At 41.1% G+C, this 27,570-nt stretch overlaps 1 protein-coding gene across 1 annotated transcript in view; it reads right to left on the bottom strand.

Moving 5' to 3' along the window:
• LOC131930704 (uncharacterized) overlaps positions 1 to 25,965 on the bottom strand; it is a gene marked incomplete at its 5' end in the record, with an annotated part of 78,242 nt that extends 52,277 nt beyond the window's left edge. Inside the window, 3 exons of the mRNA XM_059287291.1 lie at positions 19,189 to 19,261; positions 25,741 to 25,757; positions 25,918 to 25,965. Of these exons, the coding sequence (XP_059143274.1) occupies positions 19,189 to 19,261; positions 25,741 to 25,757; positions 25,918 to 25,965 (138 nt within the window). The remainder of the gene's footprint in view (positions 1 to 19,188; positions 19,262 to 25,740; positions 25,758 to 25,917) is intronic.
• Positions 25,966 to 27,570: the final 1,605 nt, after the last annotated feature.

Below are 27,570 nucleotides of genomic sequence, written 5' to 3'. Positions count from 1 at the left end.
GACACCTTAGTGTCAGGTACCCACATAGATGGGTGGACACCTTAGGGTCAGGTACCCACATAGATGTGTGGACACCTTAGGGTCAGGTACCCACATAGATGGGTGGACACCTTAGGGTCAGGTACCCACATAAATGTGTGGACACCTTAGGGTCAGGTACCCACATATATGTGTGGCCACCTTAGGGTCAGGTACCCACATAGATGTGTGGACACCGAAGGGTCAGGTACCCACATAAATGTGTGGACACCTTACATTAGGGTCAGGTACCCACATAGATGTGTGGACACCTTAGGTTCAGGTACCCACATAGATGTGTGGACACCTTAGGGTCAGGTACCCACATAGATGGGTGGACACCTTAGGGTCAGGTACCCACATAGATGTGTGGACACCTTAGGGTCAGGTACCCACATAGATGTGTGGACACCTAAGGGTCAGGTACCCACATAAATGTGTGGACACCTTACATTAGGGTCAGGTACCCACATAGATGTGTGGACACCTTAGGTTCAGGTACCCACATAAATGTGTGGGCACCTTATATTAGGTCAGGTACCCAGGTACCCACATAGATGTGTGGACACCTTAGGGTCAGGTACCCACATAGATGTGTGGACACCTTACATTAGGTAAGGTACCCACATAGATGTGTGGACACCTTAGGGTCAGGTACCCACATAGATGTGTGGACACCTTAGGGTCAGGTACCCACATAGATGTGTGGACACCTTAGGGTCAGGTACCCACATAGATGTGTGGACACCTTAGTGTCAGGTACCCACATAGATGGGTGGACACCTTAGGGTAAGGTACCCACATAGATGGGTGGACACCTTAGGGTCAGGTACCCACATAGATGGGTGGACACCTTAGTGTCAGGTACCCACATAGATGGGTGGACACCTTAGGGTCAGGTACCCACATAGATAGGTGGACACCTTAGGGTCAGGTACCCACATAGATGTGTGGACACCTTAGGGTCAGGTACCCACATAGATGGGTGGACACCTTAGGGTCAGGTACCCACATAGATGGGTGGACACCTTACATTAGGTCAGGTACCCACATAGATGTGTTGACACCTTAGGGTCAGGTACCCACATAGATGTGTGGACACCTTAGTGTCAGGTACCCACATAGATGGGTGGACACCTTAGGGTCAGGTACCCACATAGATGTGTGGACACCTTAGGGTCAGGTACCCACATAGATGTGTTGACACCTTAGGGTCAGGTACCCACATAGATGGGTGGACACCTTAGGGTCAGGTACCCACATAGATGTGTGGACACCTTAGTGTCAGGTACCCACATAGATGGGTGGACACCTTAGGGTCAGGTACCCACATAGATGGGTGGACACCTTACATTAGGTCAGGTACCCACATAGATGTGTTGACACCTTAGGGTCAGGTACCCACATAGATGTGTGGACACCTTAGTGTCAGGTACCCACATAGATGGGTGGACACCTTAGGGTCAGGTACCCACATAGATGTGTGGACACCTTAGTGTCAGGTACCCACATAGATGGGTGGACACCTTAGGGTCAGGTACCCACATAGATGTGTGGACACCTTAGGGTCAGGTACCCACATAGATGGGTGGACACCTTAGGGTCAGGTACCCACATAGATGTGTGGACACCTTAGTGTCAGGTACCCACATAGATGGGTGGACACCTTAGGGTCAGGTACCCACATAGATGTGTGGACACCTTAGGGTCAGGTACCCACATAGATGTGTTGACACCTTAGGGTCAGGTACCCACATAGATGTGTGGACACCTTAGTGTCAGGTACCCACATAGATGGGTGGACACCTTAGTGTCAGGTACCCACATAGATGTGTGGACACCTTACATTAGGTAAGGTACCCACATAAATGTGTGGACACCTTAGGGTCAGGTACCCACATAGATGGGTGGACACCTTAGGGTCAGGTACCCACATATATGTGTGGCCACCTTAGGGTCAGGTACCCACATAGATGTGTGGACACCGAAGGGTCAGGTACCCACATAAATGTGTGGACACCTTACATTAGGGTCAGGTACCCACATAGATGTGTGGACACCTTAGGTTCAGGTACCCACATAGATGTGTGGACACCTTAGGGTCAGGTACCCACATAGATGGGTGGACACCTTAGGGTCAGGTACCCACATAGATGTGTGGACACCTTAGGGTCAGGTACCCACATAGATGTGTGGACACCTAAGGGTCAGGTACCCACATAAATGTGTGGACACCTTACATTAGGGTCAGGTACCCACATAGATGTGTGGACACCTTAGGTTCAGGTACCCACATAAATGTGTGGGCACCTTATATTAGGTCAGGTACCCAGGTACCCACATAGATGTGTGGACACCTTAGGGTCAGGTACCCACATAGATGTGTGGACACCTTACATTAGGTAAGGTACCCACATAGATGTGTGGACACCTTAGGGTCAGGTACCCACATAGATGTGTGGACACCTTAGGGTCAGGTACCCACATAGATGTGTGGACACCTTAGGGTCAGGTACCCACATAGATGTGTGGACACCTTAGTGTCAGGTACCCACATAGATGGGTGGACACCTTAGGGTAAGGTACCCACATAGATGGGTGGACACCTTAGGGTCAGGTACCCACATAGATGGGTGGACACCTTAGTGTCAGGTACCCACATAGATGGGTGGACACCTTAGGGTCAGGTACCCACATAGATAGGTGGACACCTTAGGGTCAGGTACCCACATAGATGTGTGGACACCTTAGGGTCAGGTACCCACATAGATGGGTGGACACCTTAGGGTCAGGTACCCACATAGATGGGTGGACACCTTACATTAGGTCAGGTACCCACATAGATGTGTTGACACCTTAGGGTCAGGTACCCACATAGATGTGTGGACACCTTAGTGTCAGGTACCCACATAGATGGGTGGACACCTTAGGGTCAGGTACCCACATAGATGTGTGGACACCTTAGGGTCAGGTACCCACATAGATGTGTTGACACCTTAGGGTCAGGTACCCACATAGATGGGTGGACACCTTAGGGTCAGGTACCCACATAGATGTGTGGACACCTTAGTGTCAGGTACCCACATAGATGGGTGGACACCTTAGGGTCAGGTACCCACATAGATGGGTGGACACCTTACATTAGGTCAGGTACCCACATAGATGTGTTGACACCTTAGGGTCAGGTACCCACATAGATGTGTGGACACCTTAGTGTCAGGTACCCACATAGATGGGTGGACACCTTAGGGTCAGGTACCCACATAGATGTGTGGACACCTTAGTGTCAGGTACCCACATAGATGGGTGGACACCTTAGGGTCAGGTACCCACATAGATGTGTGGACACCTTAGGGTCAGGTACCCACATAGATGGGTGGACACCTTAGGGTCAGGTACCCACATAGATGTGTGGACACCTTAGTGTCAGGTACCCACATAGATGGGTGGACACCTTAGGGTCAGGTACCCACATAGATGTGTGGACACCTTAGGGTCAGGTACCCACATAGATGTGTTGACACCTTAGGGTCAGGTACCCACATAGATGTGTGGACACCTTAGTGTCAGGTACCCACATAGATGGGTGGACACCTTAGTGTCAGGTACCCACATAGATGTGTGGACACCTTACATTAGGTAAGGTACCCACATAAATGTGTGGACACCTTAGGGTCAGGTACCCACATAGATGGGTGGACACCTTAGGGTCAGGTACCCACATAGATGTGTGGACACCTTAGGGTCAGGTACCCACATAGATGAGTGAACATTTTAGGGTCAGGTACGCACATAAATGTGCTGAAGCCCCACTTCCCTTTAGCGGGTCTCCCAAATTTAAACATCAAGCAGCAGACGTGTGAAGGCAGACGATACTCAGATCCAAAACATTCTAGAAGCCATCGACGTGTCAGATGTTACAGACGCTAGGCAGACTCTTCAGCTCCAGAAATGTGTTTAACGTTTGGCGTGTAGACGGACACGGCAGACATTCTTCATGTCTGGAGGCTGGCCATGTTCTCATGTCTGGAAATATAGTCTGGTCATATTCTGGCCATAATGTCATGTCTACATGTCCAACAATATAGTGTGGCCATGATGTCATGTCTAGAAATAGAGTTTGGCCATAATGTCATGTCTACATGTCCAGCAATATTGTCTGGCCATAATCTCATATCCAGCAATATAGTTGGGCCATTATGTCATGTCTTCATGTCTGAAAATATAGTTTGGTCATATGTCTTGTCTTTATGTTCAACAATATAGTTTGGCCATCTTGTCTGAATGTATATTTTGGCCTTGTTGTTATGTCTGGAGATGTAGGCGGCCAGTTCGTATGAACGAAGTTGTTATGTTTTGTTTTAATTTATATTTTCTGAATCCATAACAATGTAATCAATGATCTAAATGATGACATAACAACATCCAATTAATTAAATGTGGAACAAAGACATCTGTAAAAAGTTCATCAGTCCCGAATGTCTGAAGTTCTCGACAATTTTGCTTTCTTTTGTTGAATTCTTTTCGAGAAAGAATGTATTCTTTCTAAATAGAATAACATTTAAGTTTGAATTTTTTGAAAGTTTTGAACTTTGTGAAGATTTTGACCATTGAGTCTTTTCCATTCCCTTTTCTTTTATCAAACCCTTACAGTTCTCCAAACCAATTAAAGACACAATTAGCGTTGTAAATATTTGAATGTTTTGTCGTCCCCAAGGTCACTTTGATTGCATCCGCTTCTAAAAATTGTATTTAAGCTCATAATGCTGTCACTTATAAAATTGTCTTTTCCGTCTATAGGAGAAGAAAAACACCAATAAACAGATCAACGACAAGGCGAAAAAGGAAATTAAAAATTCTTTCCACCACCAACCAAACCACCCCACCTCGTGTTCTTCATCGCCGATACAAACGTTTAGAAATGCTTTAATTCCTCATATTATCCCCCTTCCCCCCCCCCCCCACACACACCCGACCCTCCATCTTTATTGCCACTTTGTGTTTAGAAATGCTTTACTACCCCCACCCCCACCCTCACCCAAACCACACCCCACCCTTATTCTTTATGTCACAACACGATTTTAGGAATGCTTAACTACCTCCTCAACCAACCCCCCCCCTCACCCAAACCCTCGTCTGTTCCCATTTTCCCTGGTAGAGAAGTGGACAAACACTGGCTTTATTTGGCCACCAAACACTGGATTTATCTGGCCACCTAACACTGGCTTTATCCGGCCACCTAAAACTGCCTTTATCTGGCCACCTAACACTGGGTATAGCTGGCCACCTAACACTGGCTTTATCTGGCTATCTAACACTGGCTTTATCTGGCCACCTAAAACTGCCTTTATCTGGCCACCTAACACTAGCTTTATCTGGCCACCTAACACTGGCTTTATCTGGCCACCTAAAACTGGCTTTATCTGGCCACCTAAAACTGGCTTTATCTGGCCACCTAACATTTGCCTTATCTGGCCACCTAAAACTGGCTTTATCTATCCACCTAACACTGGCTCCAGTATGGCTGTTGATGGCAGTAACGTGGTTGTTTTTAATGGCTTGGGCACTGCATTATTGATGGCTCTTATATCTAGGCCGAGGACTAATTACTTTACTCGCTGATAATCATCCGCTCGTCTGCTGAATGCTGTCTGCTGTCTTACTGTCTGCTGTCTTACTGTCTACTGTCTTACTGTCTTCTGTCTTCTGTCTTACTGTCTACTGTCTTACTGTCTACTGACTACTGTCTGCTGTCTTCTGTCTGCTTTCAGACTGCTGTCTTACTGTCTGCTGTCTGCTGTCTGTTGTCTGCTGTTTTACTGTCTACTGACTACTGTCTTACTGTCTGCTGTCTGCTGTCTGTTGTCTGCTGTCTTACTGTCTACTGACTGCTGTCTTACTGTTTGCTGTCTGCTGACTCCTGTCTTACTGTCTGCTGTCTGCTGTCTTGTCTGCTGTCTTACTGTCTGCTGTCTACTGTCTGCTGTCTTACTGTCTGCTGTCTACTGTCTGCTGTCTTACTGTCTGCTGTCTGCTGTCTACTGACTACTGTCTTACTGTCTGCTGTCTGCTGTCTGTTGTCTGCTGTCTTACTGTCTACTGACTGCTGTCTTACTGTTTGCTGTCTGCTGACTCCTGTCTTACTGTCTGCTGTCTGCTGTCTTGTCTGCTGTCTTACTGTCTGCTGTCTTACTGTCTGCTGTCTTACTGTCTGCTGTCTTACTGTCTAATGACTGCTGTCTGCTGTCTTACTGTCTAATGACTGCTGACTGCTGTCTTACTGTCTGCTGTCTGCTGTCTTACTGACTGCTGTCTTAATGACTGCTGTCTTACTGTCTGCTGTCTTACTGTCTGCTGTACTAACTGTTGTCTTACTGTCTAATGTCTTGCTGTAGACTTTTTGTTGTCTAAAAGTCTGCTGTTTGTCTGTTTCCTGAATGTTTGATGCTTGACTCTCTTATACATCTCAATTGTTTGATTTTCTGCTGTCTGTCTGTCTGTTGTATGTCAGTCTGTCTTGCTGATGTTTTAGTACAACGGAACTTTGTGATGAGAACCTTAAATGACAGAATTCTACAGAAACCTGACACACCTTCAATAAACGACCGATGCTCTCTAAAACTGAATTCTTGAACAGCGAACAATTTTTAGCTACGTGCCCTAACTTATGATTCTTGGTATTGACCTTGACCTTTAAGAAATTCTTTGGTTGTGTATGTAGGCCGCTCGTATTTCAGCCGACTGGCCGTCCCGTTGTTACATTATTGCCCTATTTGTTTACCAGGAACTTCCGCTTAACTTCATTGATTACTAAACTTTCGGCCATCGATTTGTGGCTTCAGTTCTTTTGTTTGTCGTGTTCCTGTTCCAGATTTTTTTTATACATGGTTAGGTTAGGTTAGGTTAGGTTAGGTTAGGTTAGGTTAGGTTAGGTTAGGTTAGGTTAGGTTAGGTTAGGTTAGGTTAGGTTAGGTTAGGTTAGGTTAGGTTAGGTTAGGTTAGGTTAGGTTAGGTTAGGTTAGGTTAGGTTAGGTTAGGTTGGGTTAGGTTGGGTTAGGTTAGGTTAGGTTAGGTTAGGTTAGGTTAGGTTAGGTTAGGTTGGGTTAGGTTAGGTTAGGTTAGGTTAGGTTAAGTTAAGTTAGGTTAGGTTAGGTTAGGTTAGGTTAGGTTAGGTTAGGTTGGGTTGGGTTGGGTTGGGTTGGGTTGGGTTGGGTTGGGTTGGGTTGGGTTGGGTTGGGTTGGGTTGGGTTGGGTTAGGTTGGGTTGGGTTGGGTTAGGTTAGGTTAGGTTAGGTTAGGTTAGGTTAGGTTAGGTTAGGTTAGGTTAGGTTAGGTTAGGTTAGGTTAGGTTAGGTTAGGTTAGGTTAGGTTAGGTTAGGTTAGGTTAGGTTAGGTTAGGTCTAGCATGCAGCATGACTAACCCACAATTTTTAGCCCGCATAATGCAACGACCTCACAAGATTAAGCCTAATCCTTGAAGCTCAGTCTATCCCAGAAGATATGTTCTATCGTATTGACTTAGTCCAACGACACGTGAAATGTATACGCGTATTGTAATCTTTATTTTTGAAACTGTAGCTCTATTATTTATTTTGGATTTCCTCTTTAAAGAAGCGATTCTTTCGGCTTTCGCCTTCCTGGCAAAGTTTGCTTCTGATTTGATATCTGGTGTTGTGAGCTGAACTCTTCATAACAATTTTCAGACATTCCGTCTCGTCTGGTGTGTTTGATGAAGTTATATGTCAACTCGTGTCTGTCTAGATTCGATTTGTCTTAGTATGAAAATAATTGACGGACATTTTTGCCTTAGAAAGACATGAACCATTCATGGGATACTTTGAAAAGCTGAAAACGTTCGTTTATTTTTGTATAGAACGGAAACGAGGCTAACGGGAACGGAAGAGACGTCAGCACTAATGTGGCCATCTGAAGTCCGGGAGAGTTACTGGACTTGAGGGGACCACGGGCTGCAAAAGTGAAATGACGTCACTATACGTGAGTACATCCCCCATTGATCAGCTGTTGAAAAAAATGGTTTAGGTAAAAAAAAAAACATATTTTTTAAAAAAAATTACGCTGCTATGTGAAAACGGAGATAGGATTTTATAACGTAACTAAATTTAGAGTCACGTGAGACACTAGGAAATCGCGTGCTTATTACGTCATGGATTGAAAACTTCCATGGTCGAGGGAGAATTTTTAGAATATTTATAGTAGGTCTATGTGTTTTCTTTTTAAATTTATTTTTTTTCTTATATATTCTCTAGAAGGTGGGGTAGGGGGCTATGTTCCAGTAGGATGAGCTTCGGTGAGGGGATCGGGTACTCCTATGGAGGGGATGGGGTGGAATAGTACATAAAAATAATATATATATATATATATATATATATATATATATATATATATATATATCTTCTATTCAAATGTAATATTTCTTTCTGGTTCGTGGATGTCATGTGACGACCTTAGGAACAAAGAATAAATTATCATACATTTTCCAATGCTTATATTAGTCAAGATAGGAGCTATTTCGATAACTCTTGGCGTGTGTAGTATGATGATGTCGCCCCCAAGGTTAAGGATCGGGCTAGTGTGTATATTAATTTTGTTGAACGACATATGTGATATATAATCCGTGTTACATCGTGTTCCCTCTCCTGTTTATGCAATCACGTGATATTTTAATTAGGTCACTTACGCCTACACCTCTGACAGTTCGTTACACCGTACACAGTAGTTTGTCAGAATTAATTTAAATATACTTGTAGATAAAATAAGATTATATGAATAGAATGCGGCTCAAAGGGGCTTAAGCATTGAATATGTATGTGTAATTTGATTAATTTATTTGTAGGAGTCAGTGAGGTCAGAAAATCTGCATTGTGTTGATCTACTTATGGTGAGGAAAAAAGTTTTGTTTTAAGATGAGTGTACTTAACAGTTTTATTTTAAGCAAGTAATAAAATTATACGTTTATTCAATGTATAAATACACGATCAAATACCCAAAAATGTAGTAGTAGTTTCCCTTAGCTTTTCCACACGCAAGCAAGTGGTTTTACAATGTCAAACAATGTCTTTCAATACAAACCTGACAATAGAGTAGATCTGAACCTTTACTGCTTTTAATGCTTCATTCTCTTTCAATTAAAGTTTAAATGATATATTAAATGATATTTCGTTTTTGAAATCAATAAATCTTAATAAATGATGTAAATGTAGAAGAAACAAAAGGTTGAGAAAATGATCAATGAAAATTGGAACAATGGACAAGCTTGAAAAATCAAAAGGTTTCCGGTTGGATAGTAATTTTGTTCCGTTTCACAATTTTACAATTTTGGTTTTTTAACCAGAAGAAGTAAAAATACATAATTTAAAAACAAAAATGTATTAGTTGTCGTTTTTGTAAACTTAATTATTTCAATGGAATAGGTTATCGTACGACAATTATACAATTAAATCGAAGAATGTAGTTTTATTTTCAACAACAGTATGCTGATGTTTATGTTAATGGGCGGAAGTTAACACTTAACCAATTCACCCCCCCCCCCCCTACACAAATCAACTTTTTTCGGTTTCCCTCCACCCTGCCTTAGCTGCGTGTGGGTGGGAATAGTGGAGTGGCGTGGTATGTTTGGTCGGGGTGGGTTTGTGAAGGCATAATAGGGTTGAAAAGCTGGTTCCAAATCGGTGTTGCCAGAAAGCATATTTTTCAACCAAAAGATAAAATTTTATAACATTTGGCAAATAAGTACAAATAACTTTCAGTTTTTATTAAGGCTAGAAATATTCAAAGAAATAATTACTAGAAGTTTAATAATAATTTAACTAACACTTTTTTTTTAAATTTGGATTAGTAGAGCCAGGGTGTTGTTGTTATAGGGGATGTTATATTATTTAATCAAAATAAACTACTAGGCTATACCCATTGATGGCTATTGTGTATGTTACCATGGAAAACAATTGATGTGATTTTCACTGTTTTACTATCTCTGTCCACTCTGGTTGTCTTCAAGAAGGGATTGAGATCGTTGTTTTAATATTTTGAATCTCAACGGCTTATATTCAATACAAAAATATGAAAATGACTTTAATAGATTGTTCCCAAACAGCTTTAATTATGTTTTAAAAAGGTAACTATAATTTTATCTCGTGGCATATTTTTTTAAAAGATTTTTTTTTTAATTACGTGTGATTACATAGACTTTTCAAGCATATTGTGTGACATACTATACATAATGTATACAATTTTCCTTAACGCATTTTAGCTTCTTACACACTCAAAAAATACTTCAACGTTGTGTTAATTGGAGCCTTACTGAAATCTTAACTAGGAACATTTTCAGCATGATATAGTATTGGACACTGAAGCTAAGTTGTATGTTAAGAGAAGGGTCAAGGGGAATGTGTGGGGGATGTGGGGGTATTCATGTGTGTGTTAAGTGTGTGGAGGCAGACAAGGTAAGTGGTTTGTGTTGGCTAGCGCAGCCGACAGCCTGCAAACGAGAGCCTTTTGTGGACGCGTTTGGACAGGGTAGAAGGTGTCTACAATATCTATATTCTCGTGGACGTCATAAGTGGATGGCCCTTGAGGGAAATAGCTTTTAAGTGGTAAGTTAAGATCGAGGTGATGGGCAGTTCATGTGTGTGAGGACGGGGCTTATTAAGGGTTGGCTGGGCTTAGTGGGATGTGGGCTTGTGTTGCGTAATGTTGCCAACATACCCTTTTCCAACGGTAAACTAGGTTGCCTAGTATTATGTTTTTTAAAAAAAGAATAATCTTAAACATTTTTCAAAAATATATGTTTTATAGATAACTTTTGATAATTATGCAATTATTACTAAAGACACTAAAAGAATGCACATTTTGAAATAATGAGTAACGTAGTGTTGTCTTTTTCAAATGAAAAAAATTCATCTAAGTTTTTTTTTTAGTAATAAAAACATGTGTATCTTATAGTTAAGATTTCTAAAAGGGTTCACACACAAAAAAAATCGAAGAATCGCCTCCTATTTGATCTCACCCGCCTCCCACATTCCAGAGTCCATCCGTATCAAAGGACGCTAATAAAAAGCCCCTAATTAACTCGACAAAGTTCCGGAGCTAACCATCACCAAGTCATTCTCAGAGCGATTCCCTCCCCCTTGCGGCCCACACGCTCGTGGTTTCCACGTGTCAAGGGCCGGGGCTGAGATGTAATTCGTTTCGTATCTTTCTTCTCCGGGCTGACTTTTTTTTTTTTACTCCGACATACTGGAGTGGAGTCATGTTTACCAAACCAAGTTATCGGGTATTCCCAAAAGTCGGGCTGGATGTGAAATTTTAGAATTTTATTTAAGTTCTATGAGGGTCGGAATTTTTAAACTGAAGAAAAAATGCGAAGAATAATAGGTATGAAAAGCTGGTTCCAAATGGTTCCAAATTTTTCTTACCAGACAGCATATTTTTCAACAAAAATTCAATATTTGTGTAAAAAGTACAAAATTACTTCCGGTTTTATTAAGGCCTGAAATAGTCATATGAATACTAGTAACATAATAGTAACTTATAATAGTAATTTATTTTTAAAAATTTGGATTAGTTAAGTCAGGGTGTTGTGGTCATTGGGGATGTTATATTATTTAATATAAATGCAATACTACGCTATACACCATAGATCGCTATAGTGTATTTTTATCATGGAAAACAATTGTTCTAACTTTAATCGTTTTACTCTCCCTGGCCATTCCGGAAAAACTATATGGGGCACCCGCAGATCTGGAGACCACAATCCAGCTCATACACTTAGTACACTTACATAAATTCAAGAACGCGGAAGAAGAAAAACATCATGGAAAACTTGCGTTATATTCTAGCTTGCTTATGACAGTCGAAGGGTCAGTGTGGGACAGGGGAGGGTGAACTTCTTGCCCGCGTGGGCCAAGTACAGAAATTTCACCTTTATTTTTCAGCCTGTTTTGTACCTGTAGAGTCTGGGTACCCCACCTGCCCAGGTGAAATCCAAACTGTTTACAAACCGCCGGCTGACTTCACCTTTTAATGGGGAAAACCCGAACAGAGAAGCCGCAGGAAGGCAAACTGTTATCGGGAAAACCCAAACAATGAGCGCCATCTTGGAAGGTTATCGCGCGTGGATATCAGGTTTCCCCCGCCCCCCCCGCAGGTCATTATATGAGCTCAGCTGGACTTTAGGAGCTAAGGAGAGCTTAAAATTAGGCGCACGTGTGGATAATTAAGACACATGCCGTTTGTTTACAAATGGGAAGTTGAATTTGTTTATTTGATTAAAACCATTTAGCTGAGTCTTGTCGTAATCTCTGACACATTAAAAATTAGAATTTGAAGTGTAAGGAAATGTCAAGGCGGCTTTGATTGCGAGATTGGGATGGCAGGACAAAATGTCTTACATAGACCCAGTGGCGTAGCGAGGTCGGGTGTCACCCGGTGCGGCACTTAATGGTGTCACCCCCAGAGGCGTAGCGACCCTTCCCGGGGACAAACTTTCAAGTTTTCGATTTGCACCCCCCCCCTTCAAACTTTCGATTTGCACCCCCCCCCCTCAAGTTTTTCTCTATATATTTTGCTATTTTTTGCCTTGGTGTCACCCCCCTAAATGGTGTCACCCGGTGCGGTCCGCCCCCCCCCCCCCTCGCTACGCCCCTGCATAGACCTGTGGACAAGGACAAAGCAGGGAACCACGTGGTATCACAGAAATCTCAATTTACATATGAAGATACATCATATGAGCGTCTATCTCAGTAGAGCGCAAAGAGAATTACGAAGCGATAACGTTCTCAATTTACTATGAATTTTTAAATATAATCCTTATTAGTCCATCTAAAAACTAAACGATAGCGGTCTCAATTTTCTATAAATTTTAAAATATCATCCTTATTAGTCCATCTTAGATGAAAAATCTCAATTATGTGTCATCTTGCGTGAAACATTTCGCCCACGCTAACGTTATTGTTTAAATATATAATTACTTGAGAGAGAGAGAGAGAGAAAATGAAAAAAATTAAATTAAATCTCTATGAATAAATTTAATTCATTTTTTTTTTTTTGGAAAAAAAATTAAAATGTGAATCTTGTAATTAGATAATTAGATAAGAATTAATGAAAGAATGTACCAGAAACTAATTGGTTTTTGCCAACATTATCAACCTCCTACCCCCCCCCCCCCCCTACCCCCCAGTCTTTTTGTTAAATGGGGAAGTTTTACTATGAATAAATAACGTCGTTCAAGGATGAATTATGTCATGGTTCGAATTCTGAACAAAATCAGGTCTGAATAATTAACTAGCTTAATCCGTGGGATTAGGATAATCCTCCTGACCTTTGTAGAGAGATTTCCAGTAAAGTTTTAACAGGATAATGGACGGTCGTTAGGGTACTAAAAAGTCACGTGATGGATGGAGTAAGGTCTTGTCATCATGGACGGTCCATTAATGCCAGGGTCGGTCGCTCAGGTCATTAAGTCGGTCGGTCGGTTGTTGAGGTAAATCGTACAATAGACGGTCGATTTATGTTATGGACGGTCGATTTATGTTATGGACGGTCGATTTATGGTATGGACGGTAAGCAGATAGTTATGTTATGGACGGTCAATAGAATTATGTTATGTACGGTCAGCAGATAGTTATGTTATGGACGGTTAGCAGATAGTTATGTTATGGACGGTCAGCAGATAGTTATGTTATGGACGGTCAGCAGATAGTTATGTTATGGACGGTCAGCAGATAGTTATGTTATGGACGGTCAGCAGATAGTTATGTTATGGACGGTCAGCAGATAGTTATGTTATGGACGGTCAGCGGATAGTTATGTTATGGACGGTCAGCAGATAGTTAAGCTATGGACGGTCAGCAGATAGTTATGTTATGGACGGTAAGCGGATAGTCTTGTTACATAAGTACCCTTCAATATAACATCCACGTATAACCATAATAGGACTCTACTGCCAAATCATCATTTTTTAGCTATTTTTTTTTTAAATTTCACATACACATACATTTTATAACAACTGTACCAAGCTTTCTAATACAATTAATATTTTTATACAATGACTATTTTTTTGTAAGTTTCGAAAGAAAAGAAAAAACAAGTCTTTTCATGTAGTGTAAACTTGTTCTCGTTAGCTATGCACGGCATCGTTGAGGTGGCTGTAGGTGATTGGAGCTTAGCTAGAAACAAGTGCCATTTGTTCTGAGTAGCTGGACCGATTTGTTCGTGGTTGGTTTCTGTTTGCAACGTCATCGATTTTTATTTTTGAGTCATTAATATCGATTTTAGAAGTAAGATCAAGTTTCTATCAAGCTCAAGTTGAAAAGTTTAAGTTCGGTTAAATTAAAGGTGTTGAAATGAGTGTACTAAGTTATTTAGTGTTGCTTGTTTTTATAAAGTTGAACGGGTTTTTAAAAAGTTGAACAGGTTTTTTAAAAGTAAAGAAATGGTAAGGGCAATGGTGTCAGTAGGTCAGGTGTCACCCGGTGCGGTGACTGAGGGTGTCACATCACTCCTTTGAACAATTTAGTATTTTTCGGTTTGGTGTCACCCCTCCCCTCTATTTCTCTCTCTCTCTCTTTATTTCTTTCTTTCTCTCTCTCTTTCTCTTTCTCTAATATTTTATAAATTTAACTGGATAAAACATGCTTTGACGGTACATTTTATAATCTTCCAATTTGGTGTCACCCCCGAAATATTGCCCACCCCCCACAAATGGTATCCCTCTAAATAGTGTCACCCTCTGAATGGTATCACTGTGGGGAACGGACCCCCCGCCCCCCGCCCCCTGCTCCCGCCTTGTGTCGCTACTGGAGGGGGTGATTTTGCCTATGCGATGACCAGAGATGGCCGTTCTTTTCAATTCAATTATTGGCCTCATTGCCCATTAATTCAACAGATAGAGAGACAGGGAAAGGGGGGGGGGGGGGGAAACGGGGGGACTTTGTTGACGCACTATGCATTTCGGGGTGTAGGGGCGGGGTTGGGCAGAGTTTCTTCCAGGCATCTCTTCTGGAGGTAGGAGGCCCCCCTTGAAGAATGTCTACCGCCCCCCCTTCCCCCTCTCCTTGAACGAAATGAAATTTATAAAGAACATATACTTTTAACCGCGTCCGTTCGTCCGTCCCAACCCCCACCCACCCCCCCCCCCCCCCCCGGAAATTGTAGTCCATCCCCCAAAATATTTTAAGTGCCCCACTTCCTCCCCCAGAGAAACATTTCTTAAAGAAACACTGGGGGTGGTGGTGCATGTCTCCACTTAGATTACGCCCCTGGTTCCTTAAAGTTGTGTTACCCAACTATCTACAGAGTGGACTACGCCGCCTCTTTCCCCTCCCCCCATCCCAGTATGAAACAAGTGCTATTTAAATAAGTTATTTTTTTTTTTTTTTTGTCATGAATAACAGGGACATCAACTTTCATAAATCCCTTAGAGTAAAAAGTAAAGTTCCTATCGATCCCGAGGGCAGATGAAGTTCAGTTCATGTTTCTTGAATTCGGCATATGAAAGGTGTTTACTTTCACTAAAGTCAGGTTCCCATAAGAGCTGGGTGGGGGGGGGGGGGGCTCTGGTATTTCCTGCAGTCACGAGTTCAAACCTAGATTCGAACTTGAAACCTTCGGTCAAGTGCTCTACCACCCGACCACGCCGCCACCATATCCCAATAGATCTAAAGTTGTGTTTATTTTTTGTTATTGTTAAATATGGCGTTGATAGTAGTTCAAACAAACACAAATGAGCGTCTGAAAATTGTTTGAATATTTTAGGAGAAATGTCGATTTTTTTTTTCAAACGTCCTTCAAAAAGGGTTCTAACAGTATATAGATTAATAGAACTAATTTGTTTTGTTCGTGTTGTAGAATGTTTAGATTAGGACAAACAAAAGGGGCTGGCAGGACTCTCAAAGCTTAAAACCGTAGGTGAGTGTTCATTTCTATGGCAGGTGTTTTAAAGGTATGTGTTCATTTTATTAGATTTTATTGGCAGGTGTTTTAAAGGTATGTGTTCATTTTATTGGCAGATGTTTTAAAGGTATGTGTTCATTTCTATGGCAGGTGTTTTAAAGGTATGTGTTCATTTCTATGGCAGGTGTTTGAAAGGTATGTGTTCATTTCTATTGCAGGTGTTTTAAAGGTATGTGTTCATTTCATTGACAGGTGTTTTAAAGGTATGTGTTCATTTCATTGACAGGTGTTTTAAAGGTATGTGTTCATTTCATCGGCAGGTATTTTTAAAACGCGTATTTGGTTTTGGTTATAATTTTTAAAAAAAATAGAATGTAGATAACCACTTACAAAATGCCGGTCTAGTATCGTCAATGGTAGCCTAATCCCCCTCCTCACCCACCCCAAATTCCTTTTAGATATCTTGGGTCGGTTACCGTGATAAACACAACAGGAATCTTTTTAAACTACCTACAGTGACAACTCTATCTGCTGTCTATTTTCCTATTATCTTCTCTCTATTTTCCCTTCCTTTTATCTGCTGTCTATCACTTTATCAGAGAATCTGCTCTGTACCCCTCACCCCTAGTCTATAATTAATTAAGTTCAATTATCCACAGCCCATCCGCGTCTAGATCCATTTCCGCTTGCACACGTTTAAAGCGGGAAATCCCGTAAAATTAATTTGTTGATATGCGGCATCATCAAATGTGCATGGTCCGCCTTGCGCTTTAAAAAAAGGGGGCGTTAACTCTGGTTTGTGTACATCAACAAAGGGCAGGTAACTGCATTAGCTTACAGGGGGAGATTGAGTCTACCGTTTTATCAACACCCTCAAATCAAATCAAAGCTCGGACACTGGCTTGTCTCCCCTTCAATTATGTCAGCGTCACGTGATCCGATCACACATCGTGGTGTGTGTTTTTTTTAATGTTCCAGGGGAGGTAACAATTGTGATGTGCTCCACATCACGATGTGTTGAATGTTCCAGGGGAGGTAACAACTGCTGATGTGCTCCACATCACGATGTGTTGAATGTTCCAGGGGAGGTAACAATTGCTGATGTGATCTGCTGCACATCATGATGTGTTGAATGTTCCAGGGGAGGTAACAATTGTGATGTGCTCCACATCACGATGTGTTGAATGTTCCAGGGGAGGTAACAATTGCTGATGTGATCTGGATGTTCCAGGGGAGGTAACAACTGCTGATGTGATCTGGATGTTCCAGGGGAGGTAACAACTGCTGATGTGATCTGGATGTTCCAGGGGAGGTAACAACTGCTGATGTGATCTGCTCCACATCACGATGTGTTGACTGTTCCAGGGGAGGTAACAACTGCTGATGTGATCTGCTGCACATCACGATGTGTTGACTGTTCCAGGGGAGGTAACAACGGCTGATGTGATCTGCTGCACATCACGATGTGTTGAATGTTCCAGGGGAGGTAACAACTGCTGATGTGATCTGCTCCACATCACGATGTGTTGAATATTCCAGGGGAGGTAACAACTGCTGATGTGATCTGCTCCACATCACGATGTGTTGAATATTCCAGGGGAGGTAACAACTGCTGATGTGATCTGCTGCACATCACGATGTGTTGAATGTTCCAGGGGAGGTAAAAAACTGCTTATGCCATCTGTTGAACATCATGTTTTTAATTCTCTAAGCGATATTACTTTTCGTTTGGTTTAATTTCAATTATTTACTCATTTAATTCATTTAATTAGTGACACTTTTCACTGATTAATGTCAGTGCTAGTTTGTACAATATTTCCGGAATGTAGAATTTAAATGTGTTTATTAGTAGATTTTGTCTATTTTAGGTTGCTACATCTATATATTGTTACAGTGTGCATTAATATTTCAATATAGCATAAGTATTGAACAATAACTGGTATGGTTATGTTTAATGTATTAGTTTGGCTTATAATTTGTAAAGAGAGTAGGGTTTGTAATGTGCGGCTATTGTTGTTTAATATTAGTTTAAAATTATAAATTCCCTATTTTCTTCTTGGTTAATATTCGGTGATAATTGTAATAAAAATAAACCGGGAGTGATCTCCCCTAAACTTTCTCGAATATTCTTATATAAAATAACAGGGGATGGGACCTCGGGCTATAGACATGATTTTTAATCCATTTTAAATACTTAAAGTTTTAAAAATAGAATAAAATCTCGTAGACAAATTAATTGCACACCAAGTGAACGCCAAATAAAAAAGTGCATAATAGTGCGCAATATTATTAGTACTTTTAAAATTTACATTAGTTTTTTGAGAAATCGGAAGTAGCGTAAAGTACTACTTCCGGTAAACGGAAATTACTCAAAATTTAACAGAAGGTAGAGAATTAGATCTTTCACTTACATGTGAAATTTCATTTATCTATCTGAAATAGTACTCAAGTTATAGGCTTTTGAAAAATTCAAAGTAGGAAAAGTACCACTTCCGGTTATCGGAAAACGCACACAAGTTGATACGGATCTACGATTTTGATAAAATACTTATATATGAAATTTCATCAACCTAGCTGTAACGGTACTCAAGTTATCGTGTTTACACACGGACAGACAGACAGACACACAGACAGACACACAGACAGACACACAGACATACGGACAAGATTGCAAAATTATGTTTTTCCGTATCAGTGAGGTGTAAAACGTCGAGATTTGTAAAAATCTCGATTTTTTTTTGCACGATTACAAGACTTTCTCTATACTTCGTATATACGAGAAAGTAAATAAGTAGTAGTAGATGTATGCTAGAGGAGTAGAGGCCAATTATAGTCTAGTAGAGGCCAATTATAGTCTAGTAAAGGACAATAATAGTCTAGTAGAGGCCAATGATAGTCTAGTAGAGGCCAATGATAGTCTAGTATGTGTAGAGGATAATGATAGGCTAGTAGAGGCCAATGATAGTCTAGTAGAGGCCAATGATAGTCTAGTAGAGGCCAATGATAGTCTAGTAGAGGCCAATGATAGTCTAGTAGAGGCCAATGATAGTCTAGTAGAGGCCAATGATAGTCTAGTAGAGGCCAATGATAGTCTAGTATGTGTAGAGGATAATGATAGGCTAGTAGAGGCCAATGATAGTCTAGTAGAGGCCAATGATAGTCTAGTAGAGGCCAATGATAGTCTAGTAGAGGCCAATGATAGTCTAGTAGAGGCCAATGATAGTCTAGTATGTGTAGAGGATAATGATAGGCTAGTAGAGGCCAATGATAGTCTAGTAGAGGCCAATGATAGTCTAGTAGAGGCCAATGATAGTCTAGTAGAGGCCAATGATAGTCTAGTAGAGGCCAATGATAGTCTAGTAGAGGCCAATGATAGTCTAGTATGTGTAGAGGATAATGATAGGCTAGTAGAGGCCAATGATAGTCTAGTAGAGGCCAATGATAGTCTAGTAGAGGCCAATGATAGTCTAGTAGAGGCCAATGATAGTCTAGTAGAGGCCAATGATAGTCTAGTATGTGTAGAGGATAATGATAGGCTAGTAGAGGCCAATGATAGTCTAGTAGAGGCCAATGATAGTCTAGTAGAGGCCAATGATAGTCTAGTAGAGGCCAATGATAGTCTAGTAGAGGCCAATGATAGTCTAGTAGAGGCCAATGATAGTCTAGTAGAGGCCAATGATAGTCTAGTATGTGTAGAGGCCGATGATAGGTTTGTATCTTCTCTGCGTTGGTCTCCACATGTCTCTGCTTCATATAACAAAAACCACCTTGACATTTGAACTTAGAGTCCTGATATTTATTGTTGTAGTTACGCCAGTAGTGTTGACTTTATCTTGCCACTACGCAATATGAGCAGCCCAAGACTGTCCTTGTATCTAAATCGCAACAACGACGACTTCATTAGAGTGCGCGCTATTTAAATCAATGTAATCATAAAACAAACAAATAAGCAGACAGCGCAGTGAAGCAGACATTAGCCGGAGCTTCGAACATTCAATTAACTGGCTTAATGAGCGGTAATTGTGTGTGACGTCACTGTGACGTGGCACACATAATTTCCGACACGTGCAGACGGTAAGCCACGCGCGCCGGGGTGTCTGGTCTTTGATGAGAGAAGGTAGCTTGGTAATTATCGGGGGTCGGAAATGCCGGGATTGGTAATTATCGGGGGTCGGAAATGTCGAGTGGATAAGAAATCGTCGAATTGCGAAGTGGGTGTCGTAACGGTGTGGTGGGTGGTGGTGGAGGGGTAGCGTCTATGTGACAGTCACGGTTGGAGTTGTATCAAACCCTACAGTTCTCTACCAGAGATGTGTTGTTTGTATCATAGTAGAATTGGAAATGATGTCGGAAGTTCAAGGTCTGTGTTACAGTTAGTCGTATACATGTCATAGTTGAATTGTTAATAGTGGCATATGAATTGATTTATGTCCGAGTTGAACGGTTAATAGTAGCATATGAATTCTGAATTATGTCAGAGCTGTATTATTGATGGGGTTGACCTTTTTGACTAATAATAGCTTCGTGTGTTGGTAGACTGTACTGTATGTCATAGTCACTCAATGGGTTAGTGGTCTAGGCCATGGTCGGGTTGCAGATGTGAATCGGTTTAGGGTTGCATCATAGTTGATTATTAGATGTGGTGGGTATGCGCATAGTTGCATAAGGAAGTGTGTTTGGTGATATACGGTTGTGTCATATGTGCATAGGGGTGTGTTGGTGAAATATGTCATAATTGGCATATGGGGTGTGGGGGCAATGTCTTTGTTGTCATATGGGGTGTGTTGGTGATGTCATAGTTGACATATATGGTGTGTTGGTGAAATAGGTCATAATTGTGTTAGTGATGTCATAGTGTCATTTGGGGTGTGTTGTTGATGTCATAGTGTCATTTGGGGTGTGTTGGTGATGTCATAGTTGACATATATGTTGTGTTGGTGAAATAGGTCATAATTGTGTTGGTGATGTCATAGTGTCATTTGGGGTGTGTTGTTGATGTCATAGTGTCATTTGGGGTGTGTTGGTGATGTCATAGTTGACATATATGGTGTGTTAGTGAAATAGGTCATAATTGTGTTAGTGATGTCATAGTTGTCATATGGTGTGTGTTGGTAAACTATGTTATAGTCACATATGTGACTGTACCACAGCTGTATATATGTGGCAAATACCTAGTGTTGGAGCTACATCAGGTGTGGCTTTAATGGTCTATGTCCTTGTGATACACAAGTACCCGAGGGCCGACATGACCTTCTTGGATTTCTTTTTCAACTGTTTGTAACTCTACATTGATGTATTAACCTGATGATTTCCCTTGTCAATATCTGTTGCGGACTAGGACTACGATGTTGCCGTATGGTTGCTTAGTCGCCGGCGAATACGTTGCTGACACTGGCTCGGGCACTAGCCAATAAGGCCGTCGTTGTCTAGGGGTATTTAATTATTCTACCCGAGTCAGCTACAGTGAAGTAATCAACGGAACAGGAGACTTTCTTAGTTTGTACTGTTTATTAATGTGCTGAATGCCTGTTCTGCTGAGCGAGGCTTCCCCTAACCGCTAACGTCGGGAGCGCTTGTGCGAGAGAGAGAGAGACTAACTAACCTGCCTGTATTTATACCCCTGTTTTAACCCCCTAGCTGTTCCCACGGGACAATGAGCTCAGAACATGTGACCTAACTAATTATCCCCCCTGGCGCTAACAACACCGGCTACTGGTCAGTATAGAGACGACTATTGTCCTGTCAGAGCGGTAAGTCTCTTTGAAAGTGTCACCTACTGTCCATCCCTACAGTGTACCCTGTAATTATCTAGTGAATAGATGTTTGTGGGATTCTGACCTAACAATATCAAACCCCTGTTTTGGGGAGAATGGGGGTGGGACAGGGGTCGGCAACCTACGGCTCGCGAGCCACATGCGGCTCTTTTGATATCAAGATGCGGCTCTCCCGCTCCTTGCACAAATACTAATAATCTTAATAAAAAAATAAAATATTTGAAATAAAAAAATGTCAGTGGCTCTGTAAAACCAGGGAAATTTTGAAAATTGTAACTTATGGCTCTTCCGCTTCAAAAGGTTGCCGACCCCTGGGGTGGGAAGTTGGTACTATCATTTGAGGATTTTAAAGTTAAAGTACACGTCATATACCCAAACAAGTTACATAGTGCAACCAAATATGTGGAAGGACACTTTAAGCCAAACTTTAAGTATGTATTTTACTTATGGTTTGGAAAATTGATTACAAAAAATTTTTAAAATGTAATACAATATTAACAAAATATTTTTAGACAAATTGTTGATAAATATACCCCATAAATTATATGCTGAAGACACGTTACTACCACTGTAAAAATTTGGCATGTTTATGTCTAATAGTTTTACTTGTGTGTGAATATTTTTGTTTCTCTCCCTTAGTCTAGGTGATACTGCCCCCTTAAACCCATTGAAGAATAGCGAAACGCATTTGTTGTGATTTTGTTAGGTATTGACAAGTCAGTTGATTGATTGAAAAAAAATTATTACGAACACTTACCGTTAGCAACAATAAAGTTAGCCATACTTGTTACAACTATAACTACCTCAAGAAAAACTAGTTTTTTTTTGTTTTGTTTTTTGCGATCAACATATTAAAATAAAATTAACTGCAACGTATTTTGGACCGAAAGTGTGCTAATGTGTAACGTAAAATGTAACGAGCCGACCCGCAGCGTATCATACGCCGCTATCTAGTTATTTTATTTTCTACTTTTCAGTAATTCATAATTTGTGAATTCGACAGTACCAACGCTGCCACTGAAAATATTTGCTTTAAAACACTATCAGTAGCTCGTTAAGGACGATACCCCCCCTCCTTTCCCCAACCCCTACCACCCCTGGACCCCCACCCCACCCCCCGTGAAAGTAAACTCCTCTTAGTTACCTCCCCTAAAGTGAAAATCGTTTCAAACTAAATTATCTGCCCCTAATAGTCGTCACAAAACCCGGCTCTACGATTGTAAACATGTAGGGGTGGGGTGGTAGGGAGGGCGCTTACAGCTTGGTGTTTTCTATGATCTCCAAGAAGAGAATATATATATATATATATATATATATATATATATATATATATATATATATATATATATATATATATATATATATATATATATATATATATATATATATATATATATATAGATTGACGTGTGTTTTTGAACCAGCACTAGCAGACTTGACGCCGTGCTAATTGATCTTTAGTTTTCAGTTTTTTTCTTCGTGGGAATGATTGTAAGGAAGGGGGGGGGGTGGATTTTTCGAGAACAGTGAATGTACTTTAAACTACTTTCACCCAAGAAAGTCTTGTTTTAATCTCTTTGAAATTGAGACGTGGGAGTTGAAGTAAAGCGTCATTGTGAGTTTGATTGGAGGTCCTAGAGAATGCTATTGTGGGGTAGTAGACTTGGAGATTGAAACTTGGAAGATCAGTTGTCGGGGGGGGGGGGGGGGTGTTAGGGGTGTCTGGGTTGGGGGGGGGCGTTATTTATTTTTTTGGAGATTTCTGTAGTAGGGGTTGTCGGTGTTTTTCGGGGGATGTTAGGGGTTGTCTGTGGTTGGGGGGGGGGGGGGGTCGTGTATTTTTGTAGGTTTCTGTAGTAGGGGTTGTCAGTGTTTTTCGGGGGTTGCTATGTGTGTCTGGGGTTGCTAGGGGTGTCTGGGGTTTTGGGGGAGGGGGGGCCTGAATTGTTTTTGAGGTTTCTGTAGTAGGGGTTGTCTGTGTTTTTCGAGGGTTGTTGGGGGTTGTTATAGGTGGATAAAGGAGTCTGGTTTTAGTGATTGTTGTGAATTGTCGAATGTTGTAGGAAGGGGGGGGGGTGGATGTTTGCAAGTAGTGATTGTTGTGGGTTGTGTGTGTAGGGTGTGGGGGGGGGAGGTAATTAAGCGATAGATATGGGAGTGTGGTAGTAGTTATTGTCATGTGTGGTCGGGGTTTGTCTGGGGTTGCCTGTGCTAGTGGGGTGAAAGGTTTGATTCTCCTGTGATTTGAGACGTGCTTAGAAATTGTCGTTGAATTTTATTTGTGTAACCCACTGACAGGATTATACAAGGAGATGAGAGATCGCAGTGTCTAGACAGAGTGTTCGAGATTTTAAATTACCTGTTTTTGTTTTGACCGAATGTTCTAGTTTGTATGTGAAGTGCTCTTGTTCAATTTATAAGTCAGCGGGATTTCCCGAAATCTATTTATAGTTTAGGTGGTATTTTTGTGTGTGGAAATTTCATGGACGAATTTAACAAACTTTAATGAGGTCATGTGGACTTTGTATAGCCAGCTCAAACAAAGCTAATAATTGCTTACAGAAAACAACAGGTATAATATGTGATGTAAAAAAATTGTTTCATGTTTTGTAAAAATGTTGAGAAATTCATTTCGTGTGTTGTAAAAATGTTGAGAAATTCATTTCGTGTGTTGTAAAAATGTTGAGAAATTCATTTCGTGTGTTGTAAAAATGTTGAGAAATTCATTTCGTGTGTTGTAAAAATGTTGAGAAATTCATTTCGTGTGTTGTAAAAATGATGAGAAATTAATTTCGTGTGTTGTAAAAATGTTGAGAAATTCATTTCGTGTGTTGTAAAAATGTTGATATATTTATTTCGTGAGTTGTAAAAATGTTGAGAAATTCATTTCGTGTGTTGTAAAAATGTTGATATATTTATTTCGTGAGTTGTAAAAATGTTGAGAAATTCATTTCGTGTGTTGTAAAAATGTTGAGAAATTCATTTCGTGAGTTGTAAAAATGTTGAGAAATTCATTTCGTGTGTTGTAAAAATGATGAGAAATTCATTTCGTGAGTTGTAAAAATGTTGAGAAATTCATTTCGTGTGTTGTAAAAATGTTGAGAAATTCATTTCGTGAGTTGTAAAAATGTTGATATATTCATAACATGTTGTAAAAATGTTAATATATACATTACATGTTGTAATAATGTTAATACATTCCATACATATGTTGTAAAGGTTGCTTGCTGGAGACATACCTTCACCCTCTTCTCCTAGTATCATTCTTTCTGTAATTCACTCTCCTCTTTCTCCGCTGTACCTCCCTACCCGTACTACCTCACGACCTCTGTACCTCACGACCTCTGTACCTCACTACCTCTCTACCTCACGACCTCTGTACCTCACTACCCCTCTACCTCACGACCTCTGTACCTCACTACCTCACTACCTCTCTACCTCTGTACCTCACTACCTCACTACCTCTGTACCTCACGCCTCTCCCATTCTCTCCCACTCTTTCCTCTCTTTATCTCACTTTTCTATTCCGTTTTTCTATAACACACACACATTCTCACCATCACTCTCACACATCTCTCCCCCACAATTTCCATCTTTAAAAAAACCCAACCCCACCCCCACACCCCACCCCACACCCCACCCCCTCTCTGCAAAAGTCAACAGTCCCCACGTTATTGAACTTTGTTTACTTCCAGGGTTACAGCACAGAGCGCCGTCTCAGACTTCAATTTCTGCCGGGGCTTAGGACTTCAAGTCTGGAAACTGTCCCCTGATCCGGCTAGTTCAAACTGGGACGTGACGTCATTTGAGCGACAAGATGTGTGCGTGAGTGGTTTGCTCACCAGTCTATGTCTACATCAGCTCATCTGCATTACGCGCGCCAATATATATATATATATATATATATATATATATATATATATATATATATATATATAGTTATATAGTTATATATAGTTATATATATATATACAATGCAAAACAAATAGTGCAATTGAAAATTCCTAAAAACAGAAATGGGAAAATATAACTGTACGCACACAGAGTTGGATATAATCTATCAGATTTGGTAGCTTTTAACAAACTTGGAAAAGATCAGTTGTCAGTCAGGTACAAGTCGTGGGCCCAACTTGGGGGAATTGTCCAAATGGAGAGGTGTGGTTGCTTTCCTTAATCCTCTATGATGACGATTAAGATGATGATGGTGGTGGTGATGATGATGTTGTTGGTGATGATGATGGTGATGATGGTGATGATGGTGATGATGGTGATGATGATGATGATGATGATGATGATGATGATGATGATGATGATGATGATAATGATGATAATGATGATGATGGTGATGATGATGGTGATGGTGATGATGATGATGATGATAGTGATGATGATGATGATGGTGATGATAATGATGATAATGATGATAATGATGATGGTGATGATAACGATGATAATGGTGATGATGATGATGATGATGTTAGTGATGATGGTGGTGATGATGAAGATAGTGATGATGATGATGATGATGGTGATGATAATGATGATAATGATGATAATGATGATGGTGATGATAACGATGATAATGGTGATGATGATGATGATGATGATAGTGATGATGGTGGTGATGATGAAGATGATGATGGTGATTGTGATAATTATGATGATAATGATAATGATGATGATTATGGTGATGATGATGGTAGTTATGGTGTCAGTGGTGGTGGTGATGTAAAGTTTATGTCATTTCATCGGAAAGTTGTTGTTTTTTTTTTACATTGAATGCATAATTTTGTTTTATTCCCGTTCAATATATGGCTGATCATGTGATATAAACATTCACGTGTTGTTTACTTAGGTGCTTCCCTCCCCTGGGCCTAATATGCCTAACGAAAATACAACGTTCTATCCCATATTATAATAAAATACCACTACATCATGTCAGTGTCGATTGGATTACGTATTATTCAAAGATTAATCTCTGCAGGCATTACGCATTTGATAAATGAGATTAGGTCATGTACAAAACGCGGCCATGTATGTAATTTATGTAACACACTTATGAAACTAATACATAAACATATAAGTGAATCATGTAAACAGCATATAATTCTATCAAATACAAACTTTGATCAAATTTTCCTCAACGTGGTAGCGCGCCTTGACGGAAGCTTAGCCTACAGAGGACGAGTAGTTCAAAGGTCAGCCAGCCTAATTATGGGGCTCCTATTGTAGGTGTCGCTGTGACGTGCATGATGGATGGGCTCGTCGTCTGGCCCTTGGACTCCGAGACCCGGGATGTGGGCGGGGGGGGGGGCAGTGCGTGGGGGGGGGGGAGGATGGCTGCATTGAGCAGGTTATGTGGAGATTTTCCTGATCAGCGAAAAAAAAATAATAAAACTGCAGGATGACATAATTAAGTTATTGATTGAATACTCGGCACAATCTGGGCGACAGCCGGCAGAAAGCCGGCAGTCCGGTTTATCAATTAATAGTGCTATCTCCCTGTGGGCTCCCGGCTGACATAGGCCGGCGCTTATTCATGTAGGAAGGCGAGAATGGATGAAACAAGTTGGTATAGTGACGGCTGGGGTTTGATGAGTTATGTCCCCTTGTGTCAGATACTGTTGCATGGGGTTGTCTGTTGATTTAAGTGAAGGTTGGGGGTGGGGGGTGGGGGGTGGAATGTTGATGGCGAGGGGTGGGGGTTTATTTACATTCATGAAGCAACGAGCTGAGGGCTGTATGTTGCTGGGGCGTGGGTTGTATTTTGGTGGGGTGGGCTGTATTTTGGAGGGGTGTGCTGTATTTGGGGGGGGGGCTGTATTTGGGGGGGGGGCTGTATGTTGTTGGGGTGGGGGCTGTATTTTGAT

Source organism: Physella acuta, unplaced genomic scaffold (genome assembly GCF_028476545.2).
Source record: "Physella acuta isolate Inbredline_101_S28 unplaced genomic scaffold, ASM2847654v3 ptg000100l, whole genome shotgun sequence".
NCBI lineage: Eukaryota > Metazoa > Mollusca > Gastropoda > Physidae > Physella > Physella acuta.
This window is presented reverse-complemented; position numbering and strand designations above follow the sequence as displayed.